The sequence below is a fragment of the Heptranchias perlo genome, chromosome 12, assembly GCF_035084215.1.
Source record: "Heptranchias perlo isolate sHepPer1 chromosome 12, sHepPer1.hap1, whole genome shotgun sequence".
NCBI lineage: Eukaryota > Metazoa > Chordata > Chondrichthyes > Hexanchiformes > Hexanchidae > Heptranchias > Heptranchias perlo.
The window spans coordinates 60083618-60110532 of record NC_090336.1 but is presented as its reverse complement, the minus strand read 5'-3'; the positions used below and the strand labels follow the sequence as shown (position 1 = coordinate 60110532).

Below are 26915 nucleotides of genomic sequence, written 5' to 3'. Positions count from 1 at the left end.
TGGTTGCGCAGGACAAATGGGCACCAGACATGCACATGCAGTGGCACAGAGATCCGTCTGCCCCATGCAACTGATGTGCCCTCCCACTGACCCTGCAAACTCTGCCAGGCGTCAGTGTTGGAGGGCACCTAATGGCACAATCCTGATGTAACTGGCGGGAATATGTCCCGTAGATTTTCGAGGCCAAATGCCTTTCAAACAAATGAAAAGATTTGCAATGATAATATAATTGGTAATCATCAGGCATGTTAATATGAATCATAAGTTAAATGAAATGCTCCATGAAACGCAGGTCTTGAATCTATTAAAGAAAGAGTGGTAAGGTTGGAAAGTAGTAGAGAATCTCCTGTTGGTGTTGCTCATGGGTAGTCTGGGGTCAGGAGCACAATTGTGATAGAAAGCTGCCGACCCGACCGGTCTCTTTACCGCCAGAGGGCCTAATGGGACTAATGGGACTAACTGGATAGCTCTTTCAGAGAGCCAGCAAAGAGACGATGGACCAAATGGCCTCGTTATGGTTCCGTGATTTTATACCCCGTCGGAAGTGGTCTAAATAGGCAAATCAAGTAAGCTACAGCTGCTTGTAAATCAGAGGTCAGTCAGAGTGCAATTGTAACTAATTGTAAATATCTGGCTCCAGGTCAGAAGAAACTATCATGATACGCCCAGCTTTCTTTCCCTGTTTTTCAGATTCTTTTGCCTCTGTGTGACATCTGGAATGTTAAGTCATAAGTGTGACACACACACACACGAAATGCAAGATTTTTACATATAGATGGATGTGAGTCACTAGCAATAGAGAGAATATAACCCATATTTTCACTCATTCTCTCTCCAGTTTCTGATGAAAACAGAGCCAGAAAAAAAAAATCAACCTGCACTGCTCTCATGCTCTCACCACCAACTGGCTCATTGAAAGCAGTCCAGATAAGATTCCAGATGCAGATTATTCACTCTTCTCTCAGCAAACGAATACTATTAGGCATTGGGATATCCCAGAACAGGCAAATGATGGATAATTCAAATTGAAGTAGTACTATCTGTGTCACATCATCAATCCACGGACCAGGTTGTGCAGCTCAAAGACCTTAGTGTAACCAAACTTTACATTACACACTGCACACTCTGCCAAACAGCTGCAGCAAAACTGTTAAGCATACAGGTGTGGCAGCATCTTCACTATTATTACTAAAGAACACTGGGGCCAAAAATTCTCCACCCACAACGGCAACTTCTACCCTCCCTGGAAGTTGGTGCAGAAGGTCCGATGAAGGCGGAATTCTGGCGGGACCTGGGCACGCCAGCTCCCCGCTCAGAATCCTCCTGTCTCCCAATTCATGCAGAACGTTTGCCTGCCCCACACGTGACCCCTGTCATCAGAACGTGGGGCTGAGGGGAGCGAATCCCCGGCCCTGGGGTCTCCTCGGCCCCAGCTCCCTACTGTCCAGCAACCTGGGTGCCGGGATAAACTCTGTGCAAGTCATCTCAGCAACAGTATTGGGGCCCACTCCTGGCCTGGATACTCCTGGGAATGCCAGCAACCTTTACTCATATCATCCCCCTTATAAAGGGGGATGATTGCGCGCATGATAGGGAAGCATTGGCACCGATGGCGCTGGCTAGGCAATGCCCCATTTCCTCTGGCGGGAGCCCAAGAAGTGCCAACACTGGCACGGGCATCTGCTGCAGATGTTTAAATCAGTTGACTTTGGCCTGACCTCAAGCTAACAGTTGAACCTGAGTAGTACTCACCTTCCATTGAAGGAAGTGACACTTCCTTGTTATGTCCACCTTTTCATGACAGGAATGATTCATTTGTGTCCAGTCATACTTGTCTGGGAATTCTGTGCACACTTCCCAAGTCTCACACCTACAAAGTCAATCATGAGTTGAGACCTTTAACATTTTTGTTCATTCTTTCAAGCACAAAGTTTCCTCATTTTAACCAGTGCTTTAAGTTTTTTTTTCATCTTAAAATTTATGTTTCAACTTAAGGGTGCATTTTCTTCATTAAAATAGAATGACATATGAACACAAACTGCTGGAAACTTCCTAGGTAGAGGTGTTGGAATCTATCCCACTTAAAGGGGAAAAGACACAACAAATCTTTGGTTTGCGAGCTCATACTGCTTCTATTGGATGTCAGCTACATCATTTCGTAGCACTCTTTCTCGTGAATCAGAAGGTCATGGGTTCAAGCTTCAATATACACTTGAGCACATAATATAGGCTGACACTTCAGTACAGGATTGAGGGAGTGCTGCATTGTCATAGGTGCCATTTTTCAGATTAGACTGTTTGGGTAAAAGATCCCACAGACTTTCCATGGAATCCTACAGCATAGAAGAAGGCCATTCGGCCCAGTATGCTCTTTGAAAGAACTATCCAATTAGTCCCGCTTCCTGCTCTTTCTCCATAGCCCTGCAAATTTTCTCTTTACAATTCTCTTTTGAAAGTTACTATTGAATCTGTTTCCACCACCTTTTCAGGTAGTGCATTCCAGATCACAACAACTTGTTGCATAAAACAATTTTTCCCCATCTCCCCATTGGTTCTTTTGCCCACCTGCCAGTGGAAACAGTTTCCATGAAGGTTAGATTTCATGAAATTGATATAAATTATACATGTGTACAAATATTCTTCATCAGTTTGGCGGGTTGGGGATTCTATCTCTGTGTGGGTGCTGTTCTTCGTACCAGATTAAAATGACCAATACGTGACCTCTAACCAGGAAGCCAGTTTTCACTGAGTACTCAACATTTAAAGAAAGAAACACTTGCATTTATAGAATGCCTTTCACATCCTCAGGGCATCCCAAAGTGCTACACAGCCAATTAATTACTTTCTGAAGCATAGTCACTGTTGTTTTGTACATAAATGCAGCAGCCAATTTATGTGCAGCAAGATCCCACAAACAGCATTGAGATGAATATCCAGTTAATCCGCTTTGGTTGAGGGACAAATGTAGGCCAGGATTGAGAGAACTCCCTGCTCATCTTTGAAAAAGTGTCACGGCACCTTTTTTACATCCACTTAGGAACGTACAAACAGGAGTAGGCCATTCAGCTCCCCGAGCCTGTTCCGCCATTCAATTAGATCATGGCTGATCTGTACCTCAACTCCATTTACCTGCCTTAGCTCCATATCCCTTGATACCCTTACCTAACAAAAATAACACTTGAACAGGCAGATGGTTTAACAATTCATCTGAAAGACGCCACCTCCAACGGTGCAGCACTCATTCAGTATTACACTGAATTGTCAGACTGGATTATGTGCTCAAATCCTTGATTGAGACTTTAACACATTATGTAAATTAATCTGGGGGAGCCCTCAACATTTTAAATGAGACAGATGAAATCCTCAGGAAGGATCCCAGGTTATCCCATAACAAAGGATAACATTGTCGTATAAGAAAAGTCTTTTCCAAGTTTACTGTCCCAGCTAGGCCAGACGTCACGTGTTCCAATCACCAATGGCTGGAGGCATGACTCCATGTGTAAAGCACTAGGATCCTGGCAGTGATTCATTTTAACATATAAATAAATGCTTATTATCAGCCAGAGGGAAGCACCCAGGGCAAGGAGTGTCCATGGTTTTTTTTTATCCTAGGCTGTTTAAGTGCACAGCACAGCCACATGTGAAGTTTAAATCAACATTCTCATTAACTTGCAGGGATCTCAGGCTGTGGATACTAACACAACTTGATATTCTGATTTATAATTTATCCACCAATGAGGGAACACCAACAATTTGCATTTGTATATCACCTTTAATGTAGTAAAACGTCCCAAGGCGCTTCACAGGAGCTTAATCAAACCAAATTTGAACAGTACTTCAACCATTATGAACAAACTCTCTGCTGGTACTCCATGAAACGCTTTGTGCTTTAAACTTTAAACTCCAATCCAAAAAAGCCATACAAATGAACAAATTAATACAACAGGTCATACCAGGCCCGTTATTCCTGTGTTCCTGAGAAAGAACTCCACGCTCGTGGGTTATGAGGCTTTTGCACTTACAAAAAGTACAGTAGTGGTTTAAAATCTTGTCTAGATCGTCTAACGGTCCTGCAAAAGGCCATTGTGACCACCCCATACCAGCAGCACCCATGACTGACAAGTCTCTTACAACCAGTGAATTTGTCTTAATTAAATGGCTTTCAAATTTCATACTGTAACTCATTAAAGGATGTCTTTAAGTAAGAAAGGAGATCTGAGAGATTAAGAAAAATATGGTCAAAGCATCGTACTTTTCCAGGCCAGTTGAGGGACCATCATGTTCCAGAGGAGTTTTATAAATCACCTTCTGGTCCTGCTCCACAACTCCTATTACCCGGTCAAAACTCACACAGAGAAATGGTTTGCAGATGCTCCTGTAAAACAGACGGACAGCAACAAGTAATTGCTAAGTTTTTAGCTTTCTCTTTCTGCTGTAAAACTAAATTACAAAAGAAATGAACCAATAAACTCCAATTCACACGTGAATGACATTTTATAGCGATTCAACTATATGAACTTTAAGAGCCTTTGATTCCAATTATTTATACATTTAAAACAATCTATATAATTAAAGACTCCAAAAACAAAATGAGATTAAGAAAACTTGATGAAATGGTAAAATAATTGAAATAATTACTTTAAAAATTTCCAATGACCTCTACATTTATATTACCACGGGACTCTGCCTGAGGAATTTTTTTTGTCGCTGTCTGTCTCTTCCTTGACTATTTTACACTCCTTACATCATAATTGTACTGCATATAATATAGCTGACATGGCTAGCTAATTGGAATAAAAATATATACATAATTCAAAAAAATGAACTATTAGTGCTTTCAAATTAACGCATGATCTAATTTGCAAGATTAGATATTATGCAATCCTTTTCATGACAAATTAATTTGGATGACAGCTCGATTCCTTCACAGGAAATGTACACATTATACAAAAATAATTCGATGTACATAAAAAATTTTTAACCCTTCAGGTGTCACACATACAAATTTCTGTCACACTCAAAAAAAAGCAATTAGCCTCTAGATGATCTTAGGATGTGCCTATCAGCAATTAGCCTTTCTAATTGACCTCAAAACATGTTTAATCACAGTAATTAGTCCTTGTGGACTTAAAGGGACAGGCTGATTAAAAAAAACATTGAGCCACCTTAGCAGCAGAATAATACATCGTGTACTACATGTATAATGCCTCTGTCCTTATAAAACACTACAAATTCCAGCCTCCAGCGTGCAGGAGATCTGCTTGTACTTCAATAATTTTTATGATACTTCAGAAGTTGTACATTCGCAATAGTTTGGTATTTTTAATAACTTTCCTGGTTGAAAGTCCAGAAATAATGACTGAAGAACACCAATAAAAATGCAGATGAAACTTTAGAGAGAAATCGAGTTGCCCTGTCCTAAGCTTAGTCGTAGGGGCACTGATCTTTAAAATAGCTGGCAGAAGGAAGCTCAACTTTGAGACACTGCAACTTAGCCATGTCATACCCTTCACTTATACCGGTACTGATTTCACGTAGAACAGCTCTAAAATTTCACACTGGAAACTTTTGTTCATTCTTAAAGACTCACTATCTTCATGAAAAAGCAAGAGGCAAATGTTTCCCCCTTGTTTACAAATACACATCACAATAATATCACGCATCAAATTCCACAGACAGATCACATCTGCTCAATGTCATCATGACAAAAATGACATGTCTTTTTTTCCTCCCCAAATAATAAAAGATTTTCCAGATGCTTTCCATGAAAGCGGTGTTTAATTGTAACATATTCCCTCAGTTCATGATCCCTATCTGTTTCAATCGCCTTTTCTTTTTTTTTTAGGGACAATTCAAAAAAGAAAATAATTTACTGACACAAGCACCGAGGGGGTAATTTTTGGGCAGTAAAGTGGCGAAACGCATTCTCTGCCCATTACAGAACCCGTCTGATTATCGATCCATTCCACCGGCTTACCGCCCAAGTGGTCAAGATGAAAATTACCCGCTGAGCCAATAAAGAGTCCACTATATTCCCTCACTTCCTGATGATAAGGCTGTTTTCCTTAAATCTGCGAGAACAAACTGTGTTATTCATTCTTTCCCTGTCATAATTGCTCCGTGAATAAAAAAAGTCCAACCTTGCATTTTTAGCAGGATGTAATAATCCAATTCAAGGGAATCTTGCTGATAAAGCCTGTAAACAAAAAACCTTCTGAAACTATACATTACGAAGCTCCTGATTCTTTTTTCTTTTGGATTTTAGTTCAAGCGCCTCTCTCTTAAAAAATAAAATGTCAGATTTGCAGCTTTGGTTGGTACTTGTCAAGCCACCCAGTTTTGATTTGTGCTTTGGAGGTTAATTGAAGGACTAGTGAAACACACCATCGTACTTCTTACCCTCTCTTACAAGTAGATTGCATTGCTTCAGAAAGCAGCCATAGAGAATGTGGGTCCTATCTATTTGTGTCATTCCATTTATTGTCACTGGTGCATAAAAGGTTAAGACATTATCGGGAGCAACACAAACAATGGGGACTGTGTTGTCAGAGGTTTTGATAAAATTCACTTGATACTTTTCAATTACTGTCCATTTCGCCTTAAAAATGGACAAAACATGAAGCTGTGGAACAGGTCAGAGCAGCCACGACAACGACAGGATGATGGGCTGTGCCCCCTGCAGTGTTTCCATCTGCCATCATTAAGGTGACTATTCAAACATGAAAAATTCCTTCTCCGAGTGCTGACAGGCAGACATCAGGAACTATGACAGATAAAGCTAGACAGACAGAGATGTCATGCTTCCCCAGTATGTCTCGAGACACAACTTCAAAACAGAAAAATCCCAGGGATGTAATAAAACAGTTATTACCTGGGGTGGTTGCATTCCCCTTTGCAGCGAGCTAACCAAAGAGAAGGTCAGTCCGAGAACACAGAGATAACAAGTGCATTTTTATTTTACCTGTAGTCCTCTCCATAAGACACCCAAACCTTCTGATCGTTTTCAAGAAAAAGGGGGTTTTTTATTTCTTGTCCATTTTCATCAAACAGCCGAGAAGGACTAAGGTTGAGACCTGAAGGATGGTATCCCGGCGAGCACTGCAGCCTTTGGCAAATTATCTGAAGCAACTAGGATAGGACCATAGAAAAAAGAATGATTTGAAAAATTGTTTCAGGTCTTGTGCAATTGTAATCCTAACACATATTAATTAAGTTCAAAAGAGTGTTCAGGGAGTGTGAAATGATTGAATTGTTTATCTCGTTGTAAGAAACCAAAGAGAACACAGGCTTTTTACCAGCAGGGGGTGCAACAGTATTACCATTGGCTCTGACCCCTGCTCCTGTGCTGGTTACAGACAGGGGATTGTTCAGTGTAATTGTTAGTTGTCTGCTCTTCACTTTACCAGTTTCCTTAAGACTGGGTTCATGATGTGATCCCATCCCGTGCAGCCTATGTATTAATTTTCCCTCAAAAACAGCGCGCATGCACACAATGATATTGAGAAACTGAGATCGGGTCCTTGGGAGGCGGTTGTCAGCTGCCGGTCGCCCGTTTCTTGCCTGAAAAAAAGGGGGACCAGTAATTGATGATCAGGGCCATTGACACCCAAAGCCTGCCTGATTCTACAGTGAAGCAGGTCTGTAAATGGGCGAGCAGCCCGCTCACCTGAAACAGGTGGGAGGCTACTTAAATATGCAAATTGGGGTCCTATTCAGGTTGTAGAATCCTGATTGCAATTTTCAGATATAAATGGAGTCACAAAATGGCCCAGGAAATTATTTGGTTTTTTTTTTGGTGGGCCTAGCAGGAGCAGGCATGCTCATGGGCCCCCAAAAAAGCTCCGTCCCATTGCCGGCTTGTTCAAGGGTCTCCCTCTTTACCAGATCTGACCTGCCGGCTGGCTCAGCGTATGAGCGGGGCATTTTCCCACCCTCCCACAACAGGCGAGCTGCAACAGGGCGCTCGCTTGCCGTCCCCATCTCACCGGCTGCATTTTAATTAGGTCCGGGCCTGAAAATGGCTCAGGCCGGTATCAACGGGTGGGCAGCGTGATCACTCCACTGATTCCGCGCCTGTTTCAGACAGAAGTCGAATATCGTACCCCGCCATGTTATATTTAATCAGAGACATAATGGATAATGAATTCACTGCCGTGCGGTTCTTTCTCTGTGCTTGTTAGGGTGAGGGATATTAATGCGATGGAATGGAACAGCTTCCATTTTGGAGTCAGATGTAGCAAAGTAAAGCTCCCTCAATCATGCCACAACAATGTGCTTTGTATTGCACCAAGGTGACAGTTTTCCATTTCCTACATTGCCTGCCCTATAGCCTCTCTTGTTGAAGCCAATTTAGTGTCAAATTGGGTCATTTTGTACTATGACCCATGCCCACAAGGAATTGGGTTGAGGCTGTCAAAACTTATTTCACAGAGGGTCCTTACATCCATCAGGCACAAGAGACCTTCACCCTATCAGTCTGGGCTGGATTGAAAGCCATGTCCAATGATGAAAGGCTAGTGCTTAACCCACTGTACTACCCAGTCCCCCAAAAAGTGAGATTGAACAGCTTTGGTTCAAGTATGAGAAATACTGGGGGCAAAATTCAACTTCAGCAGGGACTCAAAATAGACGGTAGCAGATTGGTTGTTCGTTATACACCCTGCTTGATTCCCCTTTCTATTGAAGTCTATCAACCAGCCAATATGCTACTGCCCATTTTGCGCCCCATGCCAAAGTTGAATTTTACCCCCACTGACCACTCTACACAGAGCAGAGTCAGGGGGAGGCAGCGACTGGAGATTTCACCTTCCCTTCCCTGCAGAGATGGAGGGGAAAACAACAGTGAAACATTCTGGGCGTCTCTTGGGTGTCTCCTAGTGGATGGCTATACAGCAACAATTAACAAAAGTGGCAGCAAGTCACCTGCTTGTTGTTTCATTACGGGAATCGCGCACATTGTGGACAGTGAAGGAGGAGAACAAAAATAAGGAGGAGAATAATTGCCAAATGTAAATTTACATGTGTTCGAAACTGCGCAGCACAGGTGTAGAATCTTTCATGAGTCTTACCTTTTCATGAAAACATTCGTACAGGGTAGATATAGGAAGCACAATGGTGTGGTTTCAAGGAATGTAACTGAATAATTTAGATCTTAAAACTGCTTTCTCATTTTCTCATTGTTCAATAAATGAAAGCTTTAAATGGTTGGATTATATCTCAATAGGACGCCAACAGTAAGTGAATGCTCTGGAATTATTTATCAAGGCAGCTTTTCTAGTAGATGTCACAGGACTGTAACCTAAATACAGAGAGGCTATGAAGACAGATCAAGCATGCATCCAATTATACTGTTAGCACCTGGCCAATGTGAGTTCTCTTGTTGAGTGCTGTGAGGCAAACCAACTGCAGATGTAAGCAACTGTCAGCCAACAGAGGCTAAACAGACATATTGGGGGCAATTTTGACCTAACTCGCCCGGGGGAAACCCACGGGATTGGGTGGAATGATGGTTTCACACGCCGCCAGATATTACTCTCTGTTGACTTCAATGGATAGTAAAATCGGTCCGGGTGTAAAATCAGCATTGCACCCGATCCCGTCAGTTTCCCAATTGGCAAGTTCGGTTAAAATTGCCCTCTTTAAATTTGTTTTATTTTATTTAAACAACACAATTATTAATATTGCAACAATATTTGTTTTAAAATCCAGCAAAAAAAGAAAATTCTTACCCTTCCCATCATGAATTTGTCATTGCCGGACCCTTTCTCGATGGCCTTTGTGTTAATATAGATGAGAACCTCTCCTGTGCTCTGACCATTCCGATACACCTAGCAAATTAGCCAAATAAAAACGGGTTACTCAGTGCACCCGTGTTAATCTCCAGTTACGGTGAGGCATTTTGTGGAGTGCTTTGCGGTATTTTGAACTGATAAGGCACTATATGAATCCAAATGTTATATTTCTTGCTATTATTTATTCCAACACACGTCATGCTGTGTCTAGCAGTTTCTGATGTTGCAGGTCTCCCATCTGCCCCAGTGTTACTTAACAATGCAGATGGATAGATAGAAATTGCATTTATATAGCACCTTTCACAAACTCAGGACATCCCAAAGTGCTTTATAGCCAATTAGGTACTTTTTTGAAGTGCAGTCACTGTTGTGATGTAGGGAGGCGCGGCAGCTAATTTACGCACAGCAAGATCCCACAAACAACAATGCGATAATGACCAGATAATTTGTTTTTTTAGTGATGATGGTTGAGGGTTAAATATTGGTCAGGACACTGGGGAGAACTCCCCTGCTCTTTTTCAAATAGTACCATGGGATCTTTTACATCCACTTGGGAGGGCAGGCGGGGCCTCAGTTTAACATCTCATCCAAAAGATGGGTGTAAGAATAATACTGCTGTAAAATAAACAATTGAACAGTAATGCACCTCGTAACAGTGACACCAGATAACACACGAACCTGGAGCTCTCTGGTCTGCTGTCATTTGATAGATTACTTTTCAGGAAACCAGCAATTTTTTGCTAGGTGAGGATATCAAGGGATATGGAGCTAAGGCGGGTGGGTGGAGTTGGGGTATAGATCAGCCATGATCTAATTGAATGGCGGAACAGGCTCAAGGGGCTGAATGGCCTACTCCTGTTCCTATTTTCCTAGTAAACCACTGCTCACTAACATTTATCCTCTACTAATGGATCCCCAATGGCATTGCTCATGATAAGTCAGATAATGCATTGTTTTATTAGGTCAGGATTATTGTAACGTACAATGTATTGTTCTTCTACTAAGGTAAAATTGTGTTCAAATTGCCCTGTCCATTTAAGGCTGTAAGTAAACACAACCAGAGATCAATTAGAGTGTAATTGCTGTTAGGCAAGGGAAGTTTGCAAATTGGAAGTTATGTGTCAGAAAAAAATCTGCATGGCTGTTTTTTTATATACTTTTGACACTTCGAAGTGCGATGGTCACTTTTGAAACAGACAGAAAGCATCTTCTTTTATGTACCACCTCATCATATCCCAATGCACGTTACAACATTACATTGTCAAGTGTAGTCACTGTTGTTATGTAGCCAATCACAACATTCAATTTGTGCACAGCAAGATCTCACAAACAGCAAATAGTCTGTTCTTGTTGGTATTGCCTGAAGGAGAAAGGTTATCCAGGACAACTCCTGCTTTTCTTCATATAGTGCCATTGGGGCTTTTACATCTATCCAGGCAGGAATCTGAAAGACAATGCCTCAAAGAATGCCTCAAAGAATGCAACAAGAATTACAGCACTGGAGTGCCTGCTTAGATTACATGATCAAATCTGTAGTGAGGCTTGAACCCATGACCTTCTGACACAGAAACAAGAGTATTACCAACTGGGTCAAGCTGGCACTTGTAGGTAGATGGTTGGATCAGTTTATGTAGCTGAATGGTCATTTAGGCCCAAAACTCACTGAACAATTTGAAGGCTGATAACTCATTAACCTATGGCAAACCAGCCAATCAAGCATCTCACAGTCAATTGGCTGACACACTGTTGAGGAGGGGGTTCAACAGCAGCTAAATTGCAAGTGTGACAGATGTCCAGTGATGTATGACAGGGTTACGAGAAAGTTGAAAATGTTGTCAGAGAGCAGGGAATGGCATGTTATACATAGAAAGGATAGATGGAGCACAAAGAGTTACAAATATGGTTTTCAATATCTGAAGAAGGGCTACATAGTTGGTTAATAATAGAGGTAACATCACTCTGTTCAAACACTGCAATGATTTTATGTCCTGAGGGTCTCATTTCATTCCCAGCTTCAGTAAATAGACACAGCCAGGCCAATACTGCCCACAAAAGTCAGAAGATGATATTATTAGTACATTTCAGACCATGCATGTATTCAAAGTTTAAATCAGTGGGACATAACCAGAAGAATCATTAACAATTAAAAAACAGCAGTACAGTAATTGAACAAAGATAATGTAATTAATACATTTTAAATCACTTATTGACAAATACATTTTACAAATCCCTCAACTGTGTTTGCAATAATTCAGATTTTTATAGTTTTGAGCTTGGGTACTAACAAAGTAAATGGCCAGTACAGATTAACAGTGACCAGCATGCAGATTGGTGAGGATGAGGAGTGCATGTACCTCACTACATTCTGAGAAAGACAGTCAACTGCAAGGGAATTGGATGCATATCACATGGGAGTCAGATGCATCCTCACACTTTAATTCCGGGGGAAGGAAATGTACAAACATACAGCACCCACAGGGAGTCAACACTACCCCCAACTAAATTAGTGGTAAGTACAGACAGTGTCTCTCCACTACATCCATAAGGAACCATTTACATCCCCACCCCCCTCCCAACCAAATCACCAGAAAGTACAGACACTGACTCCCCACTACATCATAGAATGATAGAAATTTACAGCACAGAAGGAGGCCATTCAGCCCATCGTGTCTGTGTTGGCCTAAAAAGAGCTATCCGGCCTAATCCCACTTTCCCGCTCTTGGTCCGTAGCCTTGGTTACGGCACTTTAAGTGCATATCCAAGTATTTTTTAAATGCAATGAGGGTTTCTGCCTCTACCACCCTTTCAGGCAATGAGTTCCAGACCCCCACCACCCTCTGGGTGAAAAAAATTCTCCTCAACTCACCTCTAATTCTACTATAAATCTGTGCCCCCTGGTTATTGACCTCTCTGCTAAGGGAATAGGTCATTCCTATCCACTCTATCTAGGCCCCTCATAATTTTATGCACCTCAATTAAATCTCCCCTCAGCCTTCTTTGTTCCAAAGAAAACAACCCCTGCCTATCCAATCTTTCCTCTTAGCTAAAATTCTCCAGTCCTGGCCAGATCCTCGTAAATCTCCTCTGTACCCTCACATGTGCAATCACATCTTTCCTGTAATGTGGCTGCTAGCGTTTTATACAGTTCTAGCATAACCTCCCTGCTCTTATATTCTATGCCTCGACTAATAAAGGAAAATATCCCGTATACTTTCATAAAAACCTTATCAACCTGTCCTATTACCTTCAAGGATCCTCTACAGTTCTCAGTATCCTCCCATTTATTATGTATTCCCTTGCCTTGTTTGCCCTCCCCAAATGCATTACCTCACACTTCTCCAGATTGAATTCCTTTTGCCACTTCTCCGCCCACCTGATCAGTCCATTGATATCTTCCAGCAGTCTACAGCTTTCTTCCTCACTATCCACCACACGGACAATTTTCATATCATCTACAAACTTCTTAATCATGTCTCCTACATTTAAGTCTAAATGATTGATATATACCACAAAAAGCAAGGGACCTAGTACTGAGCCCTGCGGAACCCCACTGGAAACAGCCTTCCAGTCACAAAAATACCCGTCAACCATTACCCTTTGCTTCCTGCCACTGAGCCAATTTTGGATCCAACTTGCCACTTTCCCTTGGATCCCATGGGCTTTTATTTTTCTGGTCAGTCTGCCATGTGGTTCCTTGTCAAAAGCCTTGCTAAATTCATGCAGACTACATCAAATGCACTACCCTCATCAACCCTCAAAAAGTTCAATCAAGTTAGTCAGACACGACCTTCCCTTAACAAATGCATGCTGACTGTCCTTGATTAATCCGTGCCTTTCTAAATGACAATTAATACTGTCCCTGAGAATTTTTTCCAATAATTTGCCCACCACCGAGGTTAGGCTGACTGGTCTGTAATTACTCGGTCTATCCCTTTCTTCCTTTTTGAACAATGGTACAACGTTAGCAGTCCTCCAGTCCTCCGGCACCATGCCTGCAGCCAGAGAGGATTGCAAAATGATGGTCAGAGCCTCCGCTATTTCCTCCCTTGCTTCTCTTAACAGCCTGGGATACATTTCATCCGGGCCTGGCGATTTATCTACTTTCAAAGATGCTACACCCCCTAATATTTCCTCTCTCACTAAGTTTATCCCATCCAATATTTCACACTCCCCATCCTTAACTACAATGTCTGCATCGTCTCCCTCTTTTGTGAAGACAGATGCAAAGTATTCATTAAGAAACATACCCCCGTCTTCTGCCTCCACACACAGGTTACCTTTTTGGTCACTATTGGGTTTTCTCTTTCCTTAGTTATCCTCTTGCTCTTTATGTATTTATAAAACATCTTTGGGTTTTCCTTGATTTTACTTGCCATTATTTTTTCATGCCCTCCCTTTGCTTTTCTAATTTCCTTTTTAATTTCACCCCTGGACTTTTTACACTCCTCTAGGCTTTCTGCAATATTGAGCTCTCGGTGTCGGACATAAGCTTCCCTTTTTTTCCTTATCCTAGCCTGTATGCTCCTTGACATCCAGGGGGCTCTAGATTTGGGAGTCCCACCCTTTTTCTTTGTGGGAACATATTTGCTCTGAACCCTCACTATCTCCTCCTTGAATGCCTCCCACTGCTCTGACATTGATTTATCTTCAAGTAGCTGTTTCCAGTCCACTTTTGCTAAATCACATTTCAGCTTAGTAAAATTGGCCTTTCCCCAATTGAGAACTTTTACTCCTGGTCTACCTTTGTCCTCTTCCATAGCTATGCTAAATCTAACTGAATTATGATCACTACCACCAAAAAGTTCTCCCACTGATACCCCTTCTACCTGTCCAGCTTTATTCCCTGAAATTAAGTCTAGAACTGCCCCCTCTCTTGTTGGGCTTGCTACGTACTGGCAAAAAAAGTTCTCCTGAATGCATTTTAAGAATTCTCTATACCTCTATACCTTTTACACTGATTCTATCCCTGTTAATGTTAGGGTAGTTGAATTCCCCTACTATTACTGCCCAATTGTTATTGCACGTCTCAGAAATTTGCCTACATATTTGCTCTTCTATCTCCCTCTGACTGGAGTCTATAGTACACTGCCAGCAGTGTGATTGCCCCGTTTTTGTTCTTCTGTTAAACCCACATGGCCTCATTTGATGATCCTTCTAACATATCACCCCTCCTCATAGCTGTAATTGTTTCTTTAACCAATGTTGTGACCCCTCCCTCCTTTTTTTAATCCCCCTCTCTATCTCGTCTGAAAACCCTGTAACCAGGAATGTTGAGCTGCCATTCCTGCCCCTGTTTAAGCCATGTTTCAGTATTAGCTATGATATCATACTTACACGTGTCTATCTGTGCCCTTAGCTCATCTGCCTTATTCACTAGACTCCTTGCACTGAAGTATATACCATTAAGCACTGCCAATCTCCTTTGTTGTCTATTTTCTAGCCTTTGTTTCCTCTGCCTTCGTAACTCGCTTACTAATTTTCTGAATTCCATTTCCAACTCTGCTTCTCTCTCTTCTGAATCTACGATCAGGTTCCCATCCCCCTACCAAGATCGTTTAAACCTTCCCCAACAGCAAACCTCCTCGCGATGATATTGGTCCCTGCCCTGTTGAGGTGCAACCCATTCGGCTTGTACTGGTCCCACCTCCCCCAGAACCGGTCCCAATGCCTCAGGAATCTAAAGCCCTCCCTCCTGCACCTTCTCTCCAACCACACATTTATCTCCACTATCCTCCTATTTCCGTACTCACTAGCGTGTGGCACTGGGAGTAATTCGGAGATTACTACCTTTGAGATGCTGCTTATTAATCTTTTTCCTAACACCCTAAAATCTGCTTTCAGTACCTCATCCCTCTTTCTACCTATGTCATTGGTGCCGATATGGACCACAACCTCTGACTGTTCACCCTCCCCCATCAGAATGATCTGCAGCCGCTCACAAGGAACCGCTCACAAGGAACCACTTACATCCCCATTCCCATACCAACCAAATCACCAGAAAGTACAGACTCTGGCCCATTAACATGCAAACAGGGGACTGCTAACATTTCCACCTCTGTCCTGTTTTGCAAGCCACAATCAGCCCATGTGTTCCTGAAATTAACCCAATCTGGTCCAATTCAGGTCAGTTTGGCTTCAGAATTCAGTTTAGCTCTAACCTGCTATACTGAGTATGCCAAGCCTCGTAGCGTTCTCATTGACTTTTGGCCTTTGAGGTAATAATGAAGCTGGCATGTTGTGAATTTCATTTCCTCTTTATCACATATTATTTGTTCACATTTTCTGTCACTCAACAGCTACAAACTGGATATTGTCTACATTTCTGATGCTGGTAATACTAAGTAAAACTAGACAAACACCTTGAACCCTAAAATATTTTGTTTCAATTCACTGAATAAAACAACCAATTTCTAATCTTGTTATATTTTCCATTTTGGTTTGGAGATGATGATTACAATCATTTTCACTTCAGTGGTATCTCCATTTGTATCAAATATTCCCTGTAACAATAGCCAGGAGTAAATATGCCTCTTCTCCTTCCCTATGGCCTTTCCCACTGGACTATGTCTCCTGCCAAGTCTGTAAGCCTTTGATTTATATGATAATGGCCACTGTTTTAAAGAGATTGGGAGTATGGGGTATGACTACATTAAATCCAGTACACAGATTACAGCAAGTTGGGCATTGTTAACCCTTTGTGTGCATCCTTCTGCAGTGAGAAAGCATAGGCAAAGTACAGTTTCTGGATCATAGGGGACAAGGTCAGCTTAAAGGAGCCATTGTGAGGCCACTCAGGGAAAATATTGTTCTATCAAAACCCAAACCTAAAACTTGTGAACATCATTTATATGTGAAAGAATTCTTTGAGGCTGGATTTACACTACAACTGTAGCATTTCCCCTCTTTGTCTAAAGGCAACGATTCCTCCAGGAACAACAGTAGCCCTTTGATTCCTCACCAAGTGGCAATTATCAAATGTGAGTCTGGACAGTGAGTGTGAGTATACTGTTCAGTCATGGGGGGCATCGTAGCCAAGCCCAATTCCACTCCTCATCCATCATCACTAAATAGCTGACTTTTCCCCTTCCTAGTCCAGTGCACCAAAGCCAATCTTGGGTTCCCCAGTTTAGTACAATCTTAGGTTCCCCAACATCATGCAATCTGGAGTTCCCCAGGATAATGCAATCTGGAGTTCCCTGGGTTACTACAATCTTCGGTTCTCCCGGTTAGTGCAATCTCAGGTTCCCCGGATTAGTCCAATCTTAGGTTCTCTGGGTTACTGCAATCTTGGGTTCCCCAGGTTAGTGAAATCTCAGGTTCTCTAGGTTAGCCCAATCTTGGATTCCCTGGATTAGTCCAATCTTAGGATCCCCAAGTTAGTCCAATCTTGATTCTCCGGGTTAGTCCAATCTTGAATTCCCTGGATTAGTCCAATCTTAGGATCCCCAAGTTAGTCCAATCTTGGATTCCCTGGGTTAGTCCAATCTTGGATTCCCTGGGTTAGTCCATCTTATCTCAGTTGGAGCACATGAAAGGCACATTGCCAACAAGAACCTAGGTGACATTTAATGGGAAGTATGAAGAGTCTTGTCTGAGGTGCATACGCCATTTATAGAACTAACTACTCCCTGTGCACAATTTATGTACCAAACACAATTAAAGAAATGTTCTTGTGCCAGTGAAAGGATTAAAACTTTTAATTTTTTTTGTACACTGGGTGATCTCCTGTAGCATTGCTCACGGTAAATCAGAAGATGCACTGTTTTATAAGGACAGGTATGTCATACCATGTAACATAGAATGGCCCAGAAATTCCACAGACTGGAGAGGCCGTGAGTCTATTTACGTTCAGGTGATGCCCGGAATATGGGCTGGATCCCAGCTTTGCCGGAATTCGACCCAGTTTAGACCGGACCTTTGAATTCCTGTTGGGAATACAATGGATGGATCTTCTGCCTGACCAACCCATGTCAAGAGGGTGTGTCGGGGGGAGTTCCTAGGCTTCCCTGAGAAATTCCTCCCTTTACGCCCTTGAAAGGCCTCAGTGGAACTTACGACAGTCGAGACCTGGTGTGAGACCCTTTGAGGTCCACAAAATTTGATTGTTGTAAAGTAAGCACAGGCTCGGGTCACTCAGAGATCAATTGCTGTTCCGTCAGGGAACTTTGCAGATTAGAATGTGTATGTCAGTTTCAGATCAATGTGAGAGACACCCAGCATTAACTAGGCATTTTTCTTCTCTCTCTTTTCTTTTTAAAGATTGTTTTGCATCAGTAACAAAATGTAATATCTGGAGTGTGTGGTCTGATGCACGCTGAAATATTGTCTGTTAAAATAGCGCACAGGGGAACGGTGCACAAAAATGTGAACCACTTGTACTCTAATGTTAACAACAGCCATGTATTGCCCAATATAAGCAGAAAATACAACAAAATCAGTATCTAAAAAGTCAAAAGACATTTAGAACGTGACTATTTATTAGAATTGATGACCAATTGCATCAGAAACACTCACCTATCCTTCTACTTAGATTTCAGATTTTCACCGATTGCAGTTATCTTTTTACCTATGCACCGTATGTGTTGCTAAATGTTTCTGAAACATCACTTACAATCACCGTGTCGCAAACCAAACTGCTGACATGGACCAACTTTTGTACACTGAACCTATCCGTCGGCTGTCACCAGATGTGACGGCGATGAACCAGTAACAGGAGTAAATCAAACACTCCATGACAAGTCACTAATTGGGAAGTGAAAACAAATAAAGCAGTAGGGCAAACACACTCCTGTGCGTGTGTCCATGGGTTTTAGGTTGAGCGGTTACATTCAAACCATGTGTCTGTCCACTGGGATAGTGTTGCAGCTCGGTTGTGACTGCCTTCCTGCTGGCTGCCCTGCTGGCATTTCCTAGGACAGCTTCAGGATGCCACACTCAGGGAAGGAACAACCCCATTCCAAGATGCACTCTGGGGGAACGCTGACATTTTAAACAAATTTAAGGCCTGAACTGTGCGAATCGGATTAGTAACGTGATATTTTCCGCTGGGTGACATGCAGAGACAGAGAAACATCACCTTAGGCTGGCAATGACAACTAATCGCTATTTGTGTGTTTTATCTGCTTTCAAAGCACAAACAACAAACTTTCCCCGAGCAAGTGTTTACACCTCCAAAAGACAGAGATTTAAAACCCGCTCAGTTCACAGCTGAAAGGAGATTATTTATTGATTTGCAATATACAGCAATGGAAGAACTATTTACTTAACCCATGACATGTCTTTCCTCATTAGAACCAAAGACTAATGATACCACACAACAGCTCATAGCGTCTGGTGAGCGTTGATGGGTAATACACAGCATGGATGCCATTAACTAAGGAAGCTACAGATTCTCAAGTAAACAAAAGCATTCAGAATCAGCTAAAATAATTAAGATTTAGGAAGGTATAATCATGTCTTCTCTGCCACAAAGCAAGACACAGTTTGGTAATGTGATTGGGGGAACGGGATAATGCATATAGGGAACTGGGATGGAGAATTGAATAAGCTGTGCAGTGGAACTAAAAACTGGACCATATCATGTAAGGGACCAAGGAATTGTCCAAACTATATAGAAGTATACACAGTACAAAAGCAACTTAAGGACCTTGGAACTGGAACAGTCGGTTAACAGAATTTAGATGTTGGGATAAATCACAGAAAAAAGACAGACATTGGGATTGTGGAACTTGAAGTTCTGGGAAGCAAACTGCCTCAGAACTATTTATATTAAAGAGTATGTAATGTAGGTCATATCTACAATAAAAAATAGTCAGTGAAAACAATTTAATTTGTCATTTGAGGGAATACTGTTCCCTCAACTAATTGATAACAGATTATCTGGTCATTCAACTCATTGGCGTTTGTGGGATCTTGCTGTGTGCAAAATGGCTGCCGTGTTTGCCTACAATGCAACACTGACTAAACTTCCAAAAGTATGTGAAGTACTTCTGGATGTCCTGAGAGATGTGATAAGGTGATTTATAAATGCAAGTTATTTCTTTCTTATTGGGACTATTGGGCCAAATGAGTGGCAATTATTGTGGGACGTGAATGAGTCAGTTCAGATAGATAATAGGAACAAACACTTGGTGAGTCTTTGAAAGAAAAATGTGGATTATACATACACCAACATGAAACATGATTCAAATGGAAAATGGAACATTCTGAACTTGTGTACTCAATGCCAACATCGTGTAATCACAGTTGAGACAAAATCCTTAATAATTACTCACTGTTACATCTGTATAGCATTTACGTTTCCAATCTGAGTTCTTATGGCAAACTTCTGAATGAATGTCAATTAGTAGGGACACTGTTAGCATTCACTTGGTTGATACACTTGACTGCTTTTGAATTTAGTGAATAGCATCTGAATTTAAAGTCCAAACTAATGTGCTTTGTTCATAAGCAAGGAGACTTCTAGACTGTCAGTGAACTCAGGTAATGCCGCACCTATTATGTCAGGCAGGTCAGGGAAGTACCCCACCATAGAACTCATCTGTATACTCCAAAATGGGCTAATAGGGAATTTAGCAGGTTACCTGCCCACCACAGGAGTTCTCCCTATATTGTCCTGACCAATATTTATTCCTCAATCAACACCACCCAAAAACAAGCAGATTATCTAGTTGGTTATCTAATTGCTGTTTGTGGGATCTTGCCATGCACAAATTGGCTGCTACATTTCCCTACCTTGTAGAAGTGACTACGCTCCCTCAAAACAATAGCAATCAATCTCTATCAATTAGTCTCCAACAAACCCAGAAATGATACGAGGAAACCCAGTGGTGGAGAGCTTTGGGAACCATAGGTCCAAAATCACCTGTTCCTCCAAAACATGCTGCACTTACCACATGTCTTGTCTCAAATTACTCATATACTGTATTCCAAAACATTATTTTCTGAAATAAATCTATCTAATTTGTATTCGAATGAATCAATACTCTGCTTCCACCATCTCCCTGGGGAGACTGTTCCATAGATTGACCACTCGCTCACTGAAATATTTCCGCAGATTAGTTTTCAATTTAATCCCCTTCAAGCGCAGGCCGTGTCCTCTGGTTCTACTGTTCTGGACAAGGTGAAATAGCTGTTCATGGACTACATTATCTAGTCCCTTTAGAATCCTAGAAACACCAATCATATTACCTCACAACCTTCTCTCTTCCGGTGAGAACATGCCAAGTTACATAATCGCACCTCATAATCCAATCCCTCCATCCCCTCAATTATTCTAGTTGCTCGCTTCTGTATCCTTTCCTTAAAGAGTCAGTTCTGTGAAGTAACTGGGGTCTAAACGCAAGTCAAAAAAGATTTTAATGTGACTTTCTCATCAATCAATGAGGTCAATGATTTGTGTAAAACAAGAGCTCAACAATAGTTTCTTGCTCTTGACTCCACTAGTTATAACCCCTGCTAAGGGTTATGGGCATACAAGTATATAATGATGGCGAGTAAAATATTGAAGGAACATGGATTAAATGGCTAGTGACAGATGTGTCTACCATGGCAGAAAAAATAGTATTACATTTATATATCTTGCATATAGCGCACTTTCCTGTAATTGTCAATCTTACTTCCTGTCATACTTTAGCCAATGCACTTCAGCTCTCACACCTTGTCGATAGGATTAAAGTAAATAAACAGCAAATCAGAATTGAAGAGGTAGAGAATGCATGAATCAAATGCAAGGAAAGCTTCTGGAAGGAAACAGTGGCCCTTATAGTGTACTGTGCATTACATAGTGCAAGACTCCTATAGTTGTACAATGCTGTATGCACCGACTGACCGTGAGCAATGCCACGGGAGGTCTGCTTGTCATGTATACATAGGGTTGCCAACTCTGGCTGGCTGTATTCCTGGTGGTTTCATCGTATGACCTCCTCTAACTGCACCACCCCCACGTTCCCCTCATTGGCCGCCCAACATGTTCATTCTCATTCGTAAAGCCCTCCCACGCCAACTGGAAAGTGAACAGACTCTTCATTATCCGATTGGACAATTCTTGACTGTCAGTCAAACAGCCTTTTCTCTCCCACCTCCAACATTTTTATAACTAATGAACAAAAGCATTGATAGAAAAAAAAATGTTTTAATACCCCCAATGATTTTTCTCCTGGGTTTCTCTCAGCAGGTACCTGGAAATTAATCTTCAATTCATGGAGACTCCAGGACAATCCTGGAGGGTTGGCAACCATATGTGTACGTTTTATATAACGAGATAAGTGACACCTACTTTCAGCTGTAGGCCTTTTGGAAAAGTGTTGTTTGCCGGAAGCTTTTTAATGTGCCGATACACAAAGCCACCTCGCTGCTCCTCTTCAGCCTGTAATTGTTGGCCGAGTTTGGAGAGCTGACCCTTGTGCTTCTTGACAGCGGCTTGCAGTTCATCAATCAAGTTGTCCAACTAAAGGGGTTAAAATACAAGACACTTTTAGCAAGGGATAATTATTGAAGTCACACCTATTACACTTTTTAGATGCTATTTCTGTTGAGAAAGTTTTACACAACTTGAATCTGACTGTCTGCAAACAATCTTTTGACAGAGATACACCTCCCAAGACTTGACATGTGTTGTAGGGTGCATTATATAGCTGTTGCCCCTGCATTGACCCCTTTTGACTTCATCTCTCACTAATTAGAGTCTACATCAGTCACAAAAATAATCTATGTCTTCGTATTTCACTGACTGCTACGTGAGTTGTCCCTCCGGATTTTTGTGAAGTGTCATAAGCAGAAAGGAGAAAATATAACAGACTCCAATATTTTGCTTTTGTTTGGAGTTATTTACAAATCTCAGAATGGCCATTGCTGCATATTGTGGTGAATTAAATACCCCGGTCCTGAAATTACCGTGGGATATAAGACTACAACTGCTTAATCTGTTCAGCTGAAATGCATTGCTCCATGATTTTAGAGGAGACATTAACCCATTTAAAATGAAATGTCAGAGTAATATTTGTATTTATTAATTCTGAAGCTGTTATAAACTTGTATATAGAAGCATTTGAATAATCCCAAAGAATTGTTGATATACCCAGGTGCAATGTATCAAAATCGCCTTTTTTAATTAAAATAAGAGATCCTCAAATAGCAGAATATTTTTTTGATAGGCAAGAGACTTCCAAGATGGACTGAGTACTCTTGTAGTATAAAACAATTTTTTCAAAGTAGTATAAAAGTCCAATGTAAGAATAGTTTTGGCAAAGTGAGGAAAGGCTATTCAACTTTGCAGTTGTGTTTTCAGCCGTTCCTTCAGGATGCAGTTTGAACAATGATGGTTTGCTGTCTGTTTACATCAAAAGCTATATTAACGTATCATTTGCATGTGACAGAGCTACAAATCAAAGTATCTGATAAATTCTTCTTCAGCTACAGTTACAACAATATAGAACCCGATTTTCACTCCCGCTGCCTTGCAGAAACCTCACTTGGGCCTCCCTTACTCCAGGCTCCCCCCCCCTTCCACCCCGATTGCTCCCAGAACCCCCCACAACTTACTACCGGGGACCTTTCCCAAGGTTTAGGGTTAGGAAAAATTTATGGAAATGAGGCCAGGGCGCGCCTCCAAGTCCCTGGACTCCCCGCCCGCTTCAGGTCTCATACGCACTGTACGTACCACACCCCCTTTAAAATCGGGGCCATAAAATCTGGACCTGTGACTCAGCAGCCACCTGCTTCAGCTGCACATCAAAACCATCAAAAATCATATTTGTATGGGGAATTCAGTGGCCTAAAAGGTTTGACACTGGCCTTTCCTTCCATGCTGTAACCTTTCTATGATTCTATGGGCCACGGGGATAGGGCAGAGGAGTGGGACTAGCTGAGTTGCTCTTAATGGAGACGGTACGGACTTGATGGGCTGAATGGCCTCCTTCCATGCTGCAACCTTCCTATGATTCTATGATTCACCTCTGGCACCTGGGTTCAAATCCAGCTCACATTGATGGAATAGAAGTCTTCTGGCTGTAAGGGTCCAATGCAAAATGTGCTTGGGCTGTTTGATTCAGTTCCTAGTGAGCATAAGCCTACAGCACAACACTGTCCCTAATTTCATACTACTCTCACTCAGCAATGGGTGGTGTGAGAATAGGCAAAAAGTCACACTGGTGCAGTGGGGGTGCTCTTCTGAGGTTGAAGCTGTAGCATTTTATTGGGACAGAGAAGAGGGAGCTTTACTTTGTACCTGCCTGTGCTGTACCGGACCTGGGTACTGGGTACCTGAAATGGGATGAGTTCCATTCCCTAGCACTAGCGTCCCACACTTTGAGGAGCAAAAAAAAAATCAAACCTGTCCTATAGATCGACTTAACGCATCCCATCCTCCACAAACAGTACATTGACGCATGCGATTAGGTTCTCCTAAGTGATGTATAAATTTGCCTTTAAACATTTTAGGGATTACTGTTGCTGATATTCCTCAAAAAAAGCTTTCCTCTGTTGGCTATTTTAGCGGGAGAATTAATCCATTTAAAAAAATAAACGGATTAGTCCCAGCATTAAGGTAGTGGAGAGAGGGATATCACTCAAACATATTAAGCATTTGTCCGCTAAGATAGTATTAGTGAATTTTAGGCTTAGATTTTTTCCAATATAAAAGGTGATAGGCTTTACTTAAACATTCTGAAGTCTATAAGAAAACAGGGCCTTGAATAGTGGATAGATTTATGTTCGACTTTTTCAATGTATCATTTAACCCTTGAAATACCAAAGGTTTGGGAGCGGCAGTTATTGGAAAAATTCATGTTACTTTCACATCATGAAGTAACAAAATGATTTATAGCCTCTGCAAAATCATAAAAATGTAGGAAATCAAATGTTTCCACACATATTGGGCCAAAGTGAACTAATGGCGTTACTAAATATGGTTTGTTCAACATTCCTCTATTTACAAAACATCAATATGTATTTTAAATGAAACATACAATGCAACTGTTTTAAATGGAATGACGTAGAATTTCTGATCATTAATTTTCACCTCCAAACATTTAACGCACATGTGCTAGATTCCAGCATGCTCTATTTTTACGCAGGCATTAACATTTTATATAGTGCACACAGGAATGTAGTACAAATTCACTGAGTGTGCATATGGGCACGCCACAAATCAGAAGTTCCACCTTTTAGTTTTAATCCTAAGGCCCACCACAATTCCTCTGGGGTTTTCCTCCTCATGAGGTAAATGGTCCTCACACGTGTGGGAATGGAAATCATATCACATGCGCCTCAATGAAGTATTCACTATGATTTGTGAATTGATCAATACAAGAGAGCTTTTTTTTCATTAAGTATTTCTAAAGACACTCTGATTGCAGGTCAGGAGTGTAGAGATACATTCCTTCATGGGTTTGAGTCTCTCTTTTTTTGTTTATAAATGTAGTGATTTATTAAATGCTTAATATGTTTGAGTGATATCCCTCTCTCCACTACCTTAATGCTGGGACTAATCCGTTTATTTTTTTAAATGGATTAATTCTCCCGCTAAAATAGCCAACAGAGTAAAGCTTTTTTTGAGGAATATCAGCAACAGTAATCCCTAAAATGTTTAAAGGCAAATTTATACATCACTTAGGAGAACCTAATCGCATGCGTCAATGTACTGTTTGTGGAGGATGGGATGCGTTAAGTCGATCTATAGGACAGGTTTGATTTTTTTTTTGCTCCTCAAAGTGTGGGACGCTAGTGCTAGGGAATGGAACTCATCCCATTTCAGGTACCCAGTACCCAGGTCCGGTACAGCACAGGCAGGTACAAAGTAAAGCTCCCTCTTCTCTGTCCCAATAAAATGCTACAGCTTCAACCTCAGAAGAGCACCCCCACTGCACCAGTGTGACTTTTTGCCTATTCTCACACCACCCATTGCTGAGTGAGAGTAGTATGAAATTAGGGACAGTGTTGTGCTGTAGGCTTATGCTCACTAGGAATGGAATGCTTTATATGTTTTGATTTTAAATGTGATTTATTAAATCACTACATTTAAAATCAAAACATATAAAGCATTCCGCCCGTGATGTTGCGATGTGGGATATCAGTATACAAAGCCGAAGTTTTTTCTCTGTCATTCTGGCAGAAGTATAACCCCATTAAATGGCTCTACACTTCTGCTAAAATAGTGGGGAGCAGAATTTCAGTTGCACCCACTAAGCATTTGTGTCTATTATCCCATGGTGCAATTTCATGGCCTCTACTTTATATTTCAAATGATTGTGAAATATGCTGTTCAAAATTAATTTCTCCAAGACCATAAAAATGCAGAAACTGCCTGCTCCCTCCTTTTTTTATTTTTCATTTTATGACTTCATTTAAACTATTTGCATTCCAAACATTTCACTTACTTTTTTTTAAAAAGATCCATGACAGATTTCATTTTGACAAACTATTCTTTTAATTGCACACTGTTCATTTCTGATTGGGTTGGTGTGCAGCTTGTAAATAAAACCAACAGCAAAACAAACTAAAAATCCCCCGTTTATTAATATCTTCAACATGTTTTTTAAAAAATCTAAACTGAATTCCTGTGCTGCAATGTAATAATAAAGAATATGAGCATGAGAATTATGAAAACATGCTATTAATTATTGAAGTAATTGACTGAATGTTGCACCTGGTAGGTTTTTTTTGTGGGGGGGATTATTTCCTCCTTTACTTGTACATTGTTAAGTGCAGCTATTAGTTTAGGCTACACAGCCATAAACTACAATACCAAGAATTCCCTTTCCAGCCAAGGCTTCCTCCTCTCCCCTCCTCCACAACCTAAAGCAATCTGAATAGAGTAAAAGAAGAAAAAACTTGGCCTTTCATGACCCCACATAACTAGGCCTGTTCATATTTCAATCTGTTTGTGTGCAAAGGCAGCCAGCCACATGAAAACCCTAAGCTCAGACCCAGCCACCTTCCTCCGACTGCCATGCAACTATCCTCGTTAGGCACAAGACCAGCTCAATAACTTTTACGGTTTCTTGTGCTATAAGCTTGCCTCGGAATTAGACAAGATGCACTGCACAGACCAGATTCTCTTTTGAGCTTCAAGGCTACATTTTCCCAGCAAGCAGCTTTTTGCCCCTCCCCCATATGGGTGACTCT

General features: G+C 41.3%; 1 protein-coding gene across 1 annotated transcript in view; it reads right to left on the bottom strand.

Moving 5' to 3' along the window:
* The window catches only part of LOC137328070 (doublecortin domain-containing protein 1-like), a 485645-nt gene that overhangs the window by 305948 nt on the left and 152782 nt on the right, over nucleotides 1-26915 (bottom strand). Inside the window, exons 10-14 of the mRNA XM_067994210.1 lie at nucleotides 22069-22239; nucleotides 9729-9827; nucleotides 6962-7128; nucleotides 4253-4375; nucleotides 1753-1870 (exon numbers count right to left, since the gene is read on the bottom strand). Coding sequence (XP_067850311.1) covers nucleotides 1753-1870; nucleotides 4253-4375; nucleotides 6962-7128; nucleotides 9729-9827; nucleotides 22069-22239 — 678 coding nt within the window. The remainder of the gene's footprint in view (nucleotides 1-1752; nucleotides 1871-4252; nucleotides 4376-6961; nucleotides 7129-9728; nucleotides 9828-22068; nucleotides 22240-26915) is intronic.